The sequence below is a fragment of the Diadema antillarum genome, unplaced genomic scaffold (genome assembly GCF_040938485.1).
Source record: "Diadema antillarum isolate AM-2024a unplaced genomic scaffold, OU_Dant_1.0 seq00000460_RagTag, whole genome shotgun sequence".
In the NCBI taxonomy this organism is placed as follows: Eukaryota; Metazoa; Echinodermata; class Echinoidea; order Diadematoida; family Diadematidae; genus Diadema; species Diadema antillarum.
In genome coordinates this window covers 1,306,332-1,317,216 of record NW_027271431.1, presented here as the reverse complement: position 1 = coordinate 1,317,216, position 10,885 = coordinate 1,306,332, and the positions used below count along the sequence as shown (strand labels likewise).

The 10,885-nt window shown below is 37.8% G+C and overlaps 1 protein-coding gene across 1 annotated transcript; it reads right to left on the bottom strand.

The window, feature by feature from the left end:
• Positions 1–1,277: 1,277 nt before the first annotated feature.
• Positions 1,278–3,047, bottom strand: LOC139733066 (uncharacterized). Its single transcript, XM_071643908.1, has 3 exons — positions 2,812–3,047; positions 1,867–1,983; positions 1,278–1,405 (listed from the first exon to the last, which is right to left on the bottom strand). Exons 1-3 carry the CDS (start codon positions 2,975–2,977, stop codon positions 1,278–1,280), a joined length of 411 nt encoding a protein of 136 aa, XP_071500009.1. The 5' UTR covers positions 2,978–3,047.
• Positions 3,048–10,885: the final 7,838 nt, after the last annotated feature.

The following is a 10,885-nucleotide window of genomic DNA, read 5'->3' as shown; positions in this document are numbered from 1 at the left end:
ACATTTTTTTTTAAAATCATATTTATTGAAAGATTGACTTTATCATTTCTTTCAAAGGACAAAATGTCATCCAGATTACAACCCATGGTGGATCCATGCGGGGACACATAGGGTTTAAGATGCCCCCCCCCTTTTTTTAACAAAAAAATTAACAGAGAAAACCTGGAGGACATGCGTGTGGTCCCCCCCCCCCCCCCAATTTGCAGAATTCCTGGACCCACCCCTGAAAACTGCAAAAAATACTGGTACATGGGAGCCAGGATGCTACATTCTATGCTTGTGTATAGTTGATGTCATTCTTTTTATTTGCTATTATATGGCAACAATAGCGTCATTTAATCTGGATTACTAAGGGATATTCCAACAGGATTGATTCCGCAATATCTGGTTGGGTTTCCCAACAAGGTTGAGGCTGTACTAACACTCACCATTGAGAAGTTGGTCAGAGCTGACATTCTGCTGGGGTGAATCTGACGGTGCTCCTTCATTGTTCAATACTAGCATTGGTATCTCAGGAAGGCAGCTGATGTCTTTTTTTTATGCCAACTGTAAATGAGGAAAACAAAATATACATAGCCTATGTTTATTTTATTGTTTCTATCAGGTTTTTTTTTTTAAAGATTGAATTTATCTTTTTTATATTAAGATTAACCTTTTAATACCACAATTTTCAGAAAGCCCTATTTAAATGTCCACAAACAAGAGGGGTTTTTTTGCCCATCAGCGGAGATCGGACAGACTGCTGATCGGCATTAATGCAAAAGTAGTCAAACGGTACATGCATCCTCATTTGAGAATTGCTCATAGATTAATTATCACTCTGCTTGGAAGGTCCAGGTACAATTTGCAGACAAGCTACATTCTCCAGTTGTGTGTTAGCCATTTGCTACAATATGACAAGAAGGATAACATGTCATCCAGATTGCAACCAGTGGTTGATTCATGTGGGGCACATCAGGTGTAAGATACCCTTTATTTTTGTCTTTGTTTTAAACAAAAGAAATGAACAGAAAAACTGGAGGACATGCGTGTGGTCCCCCCCCCCCCCCCAACTTCACAGAATTCCTGGACCCACCCCTGACAACTGCAAAAAACACTGGCACATCGTAGCCAGGATACTACATTCTTTGCTTGTGTGTAGTTTATGTCATCCTTTTTAATTGCTATTAAAGTGTATAAGACAGCAATAGCATCATTTAATCTTAATCACTATTATGGATATTCCAACAAGATTAATGCAGCAATATCTGGTTGGGTTTCCCAACAAGATTAAGGCTTTACAAACACTCACCAGCGAGAAGTTGGTCATAGCTGACATTTTGCTGGGATGGATCTCCTGGTGCTTCGTTGTTCAATTCTGGTATTGGTATCTCGTGAATGCAGTCCATGTCCTTGGTGATGCCAACTGGAAATGAAGAAAACAAAAAGAAAAAGAAAATACACATGGTGCATAAATATTGCATTTAAAAAAAATCATATTTATTGAAAGATTGGCTTTATCATTTCTTTGTCATCCAGATTACAACCCATGGTGGATCCGCGCAGGGACACATGGGGTTTAAGATGCCCTTTTTTTAAACAAAAAATAAACAGAGAAAAACTGGAGGATGTGCATGTGTTCCCCCCCCCCCCACCAATTTACAGAATTCCTTGACCCACCCCTGACAACTGCAAAAAATACTGGTACATGGTAGCCAGGATGCTACAGTCTTTGCTTGTGTATAGTTGATGTCATTCTTTTTATTTGCTATTATATGACAGCAATAGCATAATTTAATCCGGATTACTAATTGATATGCCAACAAGATTGATTCAACCATATCTGCTTGGGTTTCTGAACAAGATTAAGGCTTTACAAACACTCACCATTGAGAAGTTGGTCAGAGCTGACATTCTGCTGGGATGGATCTAACGGTTCTCCTTCACTGTTCAATACTAGCATTGGTATCTCTAGAATGCAGCTGATGTCCTTTTTGATGCCAACTGTAAATGAGGAAAACAAAATATACATAGTGCATACATTTTACACTGTTACTATCCTATTTTTTTTTTAAAGATGATTTTTTTTTAAAAATTAAGATTAACCTTTTAATACCACATTTTCAGATAGCCCTATGTAAATGTCCACAAACAAGAGTTTTAATTTTGCCCATCAGCAGAGATCTGACAGACTGTGGTGATCTGCATAAGCAGTCAAGCGGTACATGCATCTTCTTTCCACAGTCAATTGCATGTGCTTATGAAGAATACAAAAACATTGGAAGTGAGGCACAAAAATAGCATTTGCTGATAGGCTTACAAACTCTTTTGTTACGTATAGGGCACCCGAATGGGGTCAGTAAGCCAAAATTCTTTATACTCAGCCTTGCTGGCTACACACATAGATTTTCAGTTTTGCAGCAAAACAAGGCATTATGAAATTGGAAAAAGTAACCAACACAAAATACAAGCAGATGTGACACAGAAAAAGAAAAGAAACTGATAGAAGGTGTAATCTGTTCATTAAAGTTTTTTTTTTTTTTTTTTTTAGGCATAACACAAATAAACATAAATTAAGGCTACACAAGTACACGCTCATGTCTTTATTGTGAAAACTTGGTATACCAGGTTGTGCTGTCTATGAGTTGACACCATGAAAACCTTATATACCAGGCACTACTTCATTGCATTCATACAGTATGGAGTAAGCTACTTCTAACATTGCAGCACAGTTATGAAGTTATTAGAGGCATTGAATAAACACACACACACTATATACTGTCCATACTTTTTACTACAAGTATGTATTCGTTTGTGTGCGCACAATCTTACCTAAGTTCGCCAGGTAAATGTTGTCATCATCGTCATCATCAGAAGTATCATCTTCGTCACTGCTGTCTGCGGTGCTTGTGTTTCCATCATCGCTACTGCTTTCAGAATTCTTTCCCCCATACACAGCAGTAACTGTGCCTTTCCACAGTTTCCTGTGCCATCGCATTGACACACGAACTCCAAGTCGTGGGAAGCATGCCCTTCCTGAATTTCAGTTGATCAACAGCTACGGTATTCCTTGTACCATCTTTGTCCCAAAGGACTTCAACATCTGTTGGTTTCCCTGAGGACAAAGAGCTGTAACAAACAAAAACAAACACATTCACTACAAGTGTATTAAAAATATATTTTTTAATTTTAGCAGAAATGTTTTACCTCAAGCCTATCTAGTGGTCTATTTTTACATTGATCATAAAAATGCAAAAGCACAATTCAACTCATATTATAAAACGGATAGAGGGCAAAGATCCCCTGTGCTTATGGTACTGCAAAACTACTCTCTAGAATGTGTGGGCACCTATAGCCTAGCTAGGCTAGATCTGACAATTGGAACATTGCATTAAGACCTCAATTTATATATTTTAATTGTAGAACATCAACGTATTACTATAAGATATCACAGGAGGGGCTTACTCAAGTACCGGTACTGCCCTCTGGCATGTTAACACACTAAAGCCTTCATTGCAGTGATTTCAATATTATGGAGACTTGGCACTCACAGCGACATAAAAATGCATAAAAATTCATACTCATAAGTACCGGTACCGTACCGGTACAAAGCATTTGCAGTTGGCTAGATCTCTGAACAACACACATGTATTTATGGGCCAGCATAATTTAATCCTACTCCTAGAGTCCTAGGAATCCTAGTATCAGATGAATTTACAGACGTTGGTAATTTATAATCGTTCATTTTACTATAGCCAGTATAGCCTATGCTAGGCCCTTCTACTACTAGATCCTTGGCTTACATTGGCAAATTCACATGAGATACATTACACTCAGATTTGGGTGTTTTTCTTTATGTGTGCTTGCAAGCTTGGGGCTCAATCGGCCATAAAAATATAAGTAGAACCTATCATCAGAACTCTAGAGTCCTACACTGAATGATGAACCAGCGATTAGCGGCTCTAAATTGTTGGCTGTGACTACGTAACTTTAATTGTTAGACTCGTCTAGTAATCTCGTACTTTTTGTGGTAATTCCAAAACAACTCACCCTGAAGTGTTAACAGTTTGGCATTGCCCACACCCACTACGTATGAGGTCCATATATGGACCATAAGCACATAAAGCCAACTCAATGAGATCATTGTGAACGCTGTTTTCTTCTAGATTAGTAAGGGTCTATGATTTTAAACTCTACTAGAGTATCCCTTTGTACCCACATATTTATCTATACACAGGACTACACCTAACAACACGACGAAATATTTGGGGAAACCCACGACAATCTGCGTATTTATCTTGACAAGTGACAATCTTATGGATAGAACTTGCTTGGGTCTGTTCATTTTAATTGAAATCGCATGATTTCATAGCTACTCATAATAAAACTCACCGGTCCTGGGGAGGGTCCAGTTGACGCTCCATCGTCTGCTTCTACCAGTTCTGGCTGATCCGGGGCGCGATTTTTTTTTCCGTAACCCTAACGCGTCGAAATTGCCAATTGTGGCACTTGAGCAAAGACTATCAGTGTACTACTAGTAGTTGGTTGCGATACTTGTGTTGCTTTCTTGTATACAGTACCATGGTCGTCTGCTAACCACAGAATCAGATTAGAATGTGAGAATGGCACGCCGCCTTGTGAACTGTCATAACAACGGCTTTGTGTGTGTGTGTGTGTGTGTGTGTGTGTGTGTGTGTGTGTGTGTGTGTGTGTGTGTGTGTGTGTGTGTGTGTGTGTGTGTGTGTGTGTGTGTGTGTTGTGTTGTGTGTGTGTGCGTGTTTCCACTTCGCCATCGGCATCGCGTTCTGCTTTGCCGTCTGCTTACACTACTGGTATTCCTGTGGTTTTGTTCGCCGTCTGCTGACACTTTTCCTTTGTCTCGCAAGACTTGCGTTGTTAATGATAATAATAAATATCATTTATAAAGCGCTTATTACAATGTTTCTAAGCGCTGAGTGTCTCGATGAAAACATTAGAAAAGAGAAATTCAGTCATGGAGTACAAATTGTTGTTAAGATGCAAACTCGAAGTTTTCATCAATATCTTGCAAAAGTAAATTGGAAATCTAAGCTTGGAATGAATTACCATTTATGATATATGTATTATCTAGGCCTATATAGGCGTACAACTGTAGCAATTGCTATTGTTAACATTGATCATGTTTATTAAGCCACGCAGAATCAGATTCGAAGTGGGCATTAGGTCTAATTGGGTAACATGAATACACTACTTGGTTAATTTGGGTTTATACTTCTCCAACCTCACGATGATTGTGCTTTTAAAAAAAAATGATTCAGAAAGGCGTAGTAGGCTCCTTTTTAGTTCAGGTTCATGTAGATCAAGATATATGATTAAATTCTCATGTACTAACATCCAAGATGAAGATGGGGAGGGAAGAGAAGCTGGGGGAGAGTAATCATCGATTTCGATCGATAAAATCTCTATATTAATATGTTAATTCAATCAGCTTTATAAAGGCATTTTGAAACAGCATTTATAAAGCAAACAGCAACTCATTTTCATTCTAATATCACGTACGGTTTGAATTGATCTATCAATATAGATATATAGGTCTATATTTTTTTATGTTCACTTTATCATTGCCAACCCTATAGTTCTCCTCATCAAGTGCCTCGTTACCTCTACCAAAACGACCATCAGTGAAGGAAACCCAAACCCAAAGAGAAATGTGGATTGAGTGAAAGCAGCAATATTAGTAAAACACATCAGTGACAGTTAAAGGAAAATCGCACAATTGTAAAAGATGCAAAAGTTATGCATTTTTAACGTTTTGATGTTGGTACAACTGGATAAGGGGATACTATAAAAACCGCTTTCAGAAAGTAGGGGGAATGATAACTGCCTTTAACATAACTTATGTCAGTATCAGTTAAGTTAATGGAATGTGTAATTTTCATGAAAAATGATTTCTTTGTGGAATTCTCTTCATGTTTTCTTTACATTGTTGTCCACACATGACGTCATGGACTCTAGTAGTCTCCTTATCCAGTGATTACAACACCAAAACTATAAAAATGAATAATTTTTGCATCGATTGTCGGATTTTCCTCAAACTTTCACTAATGTTGCTGCGTTCACTCAATCCATATTGCTCTTTTGGGTTTTGGTTTCCTTTAATATCAAGCAATCATCACTACCATCATTGCTTCAATTAGATTATAAAACTTAGGGATCGATCAAAGAAAAGAGTTCTGTGGGATCGACTATAAACATCATTACTATCATTTCACAACTGGATGTCATCTTATCATCATCATCATCACCATGATTGCTACTCGTATTACCGTCGTATACAAATTACCACAAGCAATCTTCCTCCACCATATTGCACTTATCAATACATTTTTTTTTCATGTCACCAATCCATCAACAACTTCACGAAATCTCTTGCATATTTTCAGCTTCATCATTTTCATCAGTCTAAATAAGCATTGCGACTATCAATATATTCCTACTCGATCCCTCCCTTCAATGCCCACATGGCCTAGCACCCTTATTGTTAGTCAATTCAATGAAATAATGAAGATAAATGATACGACACCTTCTCTGAACGCGACTCGAAGTTTCGCGTCCACCCGAACCGACGTATAGCGATACGTCGGTTCGGATGAACGCCTTCAGCCAATTCGCGTTCAGGCAAAATGACGTATATCAATTTCTCTGTTAAAAACACAAAATCCGGTTCCAAAATTTTGTGAGTAGAAAGAGTGTGTGCTGGGCTTTCTTAAAACGGCAAAATCTGAAATTCGAAAAATTTACCGAATTTTGACATATACGACGGTTCGGATGGTCGTCGACGGTACAACACTGAAAAAAAGATAAACGGATATAATTACAACCAAATGGCGAAATTATTTATATTTATGGCCGGGCTATAAGGACCAAAAACTACATCATATTTGAACACTGTATTGAAAAAAAAAATGCTCGTAAAATGCTTCAGTGTGGCATCATGGAAAAGCATCACTTATTTTGTCTTCCAAGTCATACACACACAGTTTAAAATGTATAATTTATGCTCGTATTATAAATTATATATATATATATATATATATATATATATATATATATATATATATATATATATAATCATATACATGTAGGCCTACATATACATATCCGTTGGGTCGGGAATATAGTTGTTAAGGATTGAAAAGTGCTCAATGCTGTAAAGCAGAGCATATTAGGCGTACCTGTGTTTTGGTTCTTTGTCTGCTACCGGTATAACACGTATATGTATATATATATGAAGAGCTCATTTGCAAAAGGGGTTAGATCCATTTTTATCAAATTTAATTTTTTTAGTCTTAATGTGTTGATTTTTAGTGGCTCTTTATGATGATACCAACAAAAAGTTTCAATTCTCATCAAAAAATTAACAAAAATGGGAAAGGAAATTCACTTTCTTTGCAAAAGGGGTTAGATCCATTTCAGTTTGTTTGCAAAAGGGTCTAGCTCCAACTGACCAATACGATTAACACAGGCTTTTTGCCTGCCAGCTTTCTATGATCACGGCGTTTGTGAGGTAAGCTGTTCCCCTCAAATTACATTTTTGGGGGATTGAATTGTAGAGGGAATGGGAGAAGAGCTTGCTTAGATCACAAATCATCCAAGAAAAAGTCAAAGGAATGAAAAGGAATGAAGCAGAGCGAAGGAAAAGCGGCGCAAAACAGTGAATGTGTGTATATATTATGTGTTTGAAAGCATCTGTGACTGGGTGTGTGTGTGTCTGTGTGAGTGTGTGTGTGTGAGTGTGTGTGTTGGTGTGGGTGTGTATGTTGGTGTGGGTGTGTGTGTTTGTTTGTTTGTGTGTGTGTGGGTGTGTGTAAGCATGTGCGTATGTGTGTGTGTGTGTTTATGTGTGTGTGTGTGTGAGAGTGAGTGTGTGTCTGTGTCTGTGTGTCTGGGACACAAATAAAATAAAAATGGAAATGAAAAGATTCTTACAATGGGGGAAAACTCAGTTAAAAAAAGAAAGAAAACGCTCATTTTTTTTTTTTTTTGGGGGGGGGGGGGAGGGGGTGGTTAAGGGGGAAGGTAACCCCAGTCACCCACTATCCGAACAACGTCATCACTGAAGGTTTTTCTTTTCGCTATGATTAAATTTCACCCATCATAGGCAAAGATGTAAGAACAACTCATAGGTCACTAACATTGGTCGACTGTTTAATGTTTTGTTTGCAAAAGGGGTTAGATCCACAAAAGTATTTTTTTTTTGAAATGTTATCTTTAGAAAATGAAGACCGGTAGATTTTTTTCTATATTCGGTTTTGTACTCATATGGTAGGGTAGTATATCCAGACATATTCATTTTGTATGAAATGTTTGCAATATGGGAGAAATAAAAAAGCCTGATTTTCTCGAAATGGTATAAAGTGGATCTAACCCCTTTTGCAAACAAACTCTTCATATATGTATATCTAACTAATGTTATGTTTGAGTGGATATGCATACAATGTATTGTGAGAGAGGTCACTGATACATACAAGTTTTGGCTTCTGAAAATAATTTTAGATACTTGGTGTGAGATAATTATGACGAAGGAGGTTAAAGAGGATGTGTAGCTTGGAAATATCATTTCTCTTAGTGTTCCTCCTTTTTTTTTCGTTTAAAAAGAGCCCATGTTCGATTCCTGGCGGAGACAGATTATGTTTTTTCTTCAAAAAAAAAGGAGCATCAGTAAGAGGAATGATAATTCCAAGGTACGCACTTTTCGATTGTCATATCTCACATAATATAATGTATGTATATCTATATAAAATGTACGTTCTATAAGAGGTAAGGGAATGACATTGCAACACTACTGGCATAACATTACGCAAGTCCCTTATTATTTGTATGACGTCATCATCCTTGTTCAGTGCATTATAGACCGGGGGCCCAGGAGGTTTTCTTCAACCGAAAAGCGGACAAGCAACTGACCTCATAGAAAGTTTACATTGACCCTGCATAGACATCACAAAAATGCATTGCTGCCTGGTCTCATCGTTGCTTTCACATTAGTGTTTTAACGACTGATCAAGGACTAGGCCGGTACAATAGATTCCACATTTTTAACGGACCTACACAGTTGATTATAGTGGTTATAGTGGTGTGAAATTTCATAAATCGTCTGAATAAACAGAAGCCCCATTACATGCAGGATGATGAAGAGCGTGGCTACCATTGGAAGCTGAACTCATTGATTTAGAGACCATGTAGTGAATAAACCATCGTTTTTCTTGTGGAATAGGCCTATCATGCTGTTTTCTTTATGTCAATGTAATCAATGACAAACAATACCCTCTCTCTCTATATATATATACAGTGTGTCTCTAAAAAAAAGTAAACCCAACTTCAACGGTAAATTTTCAGAAAACTATAAAATATTTACACTCTATTTTGTCATGGTTAGATAGTCCAATAAGTCCTCTGTCCAATGATACCACGTAGGTTATGTAACTCTCATGTCCTGAGCATGATTCAACTTAGTGAATGGGTGTGAAATCATCACTGTGGCAAGTTCCGTGATCAGCATACTTTCTCACATTGTACCAGATGGCTCTTTTTGTTGGAGGCTGCCTGTCGGGGAACTGCACGCGAAGAGCCTCTTGAACTTCCACGAAACTTCTTGTTTCCTGGTATCGAGTTACCAGGAATACTCTCTGCTCAATTGTCAACTGTACCATGTTTGGAAAGCATGTGAAGTGTGAATGTGTCAGGAACAACCATTGCTGAAGTTGTTATGTATAATCATAGGCCTAACATGTGACAAAAAATTAACTTCAAATATGCCCTGAATGCATGACAATAGCAAGAAATAACTTGCCACAGTGATGATTTCACACCCATTCACTATTAAGTTGAATCATGCTCAGTCATGCATGAGAATTACATAACCTACGTGGTATCATTGGATAGAGGACTTATTGGATTATCTAACCATGACAAAATAATGTGCAAATATTTTATAGTTTTCTGAAAATTTGCTGTTGAAGTTGGGTTTACTTTTTTTAGAGACACCCGTATATATATATATATATATATATATATATATATATATATATATATCATAATTTATCATATGCCACGTAACAACATATCCTACATTTCATTAACAGTACACATTGCTGGAATTGAAGTTGCTGATTGGCTCAGTCGGTAGCCGTTCATTACCTCCAGATTCAAAGGACCCGGGCTCGATTCCAAATCCAGACATGTGCCACAGTCATCTCTAATTGAGCAATGTTGCCCTCACATTCTATTGACTTGTTACTGACATATTTTGAGGGTAATATACATACGTACACATGTATTATCAAAGCGGTAAGAAAAGACTTCTCTTTCAATAAAATTATGCTATAATATGTGAGCTCCTTATATCATGATAATTGTATATATTTTCTTTATGATGTATTGTTGTATATGATGACGCAATGAAGTATAGTAGCCTTCTTATCCAGCGATAACGGCACCGAAAATTGGGGGAAAAATATAACTCTTGAACGGAAAGTCCGGTTTTTCCTTAAACTTTTACTATAGATATGTCCTCCGCTAAATATTGCTGCTTTCACAATTCACATCTATAGGTATTGATAGGCCTTTGGGCTTGGTTTGTAATTTGCTGCCCCCAACGTTTATAATAAGAAACAAATTAGGGGATGTCCCCCTGCCTTTCGGCGGTACCGTACCCATTCTGTATCATAAGGATCACAGCATCGGCGCATGTGCGTGCATCATATCTGACTCGGCTCCCCCAACCCCTGGCCCCAGGCACAGCTAAATGAGTAGGCCCTACAGTAGACAGAAAGATCCGTCTGTCCGGAGGACTCTTTTATGTTTTGCCATTAACGCTGTCCTCCGTAGAAGGGGATCCGTGAAGCCAGACGCAGTCTCCGCGGAACAT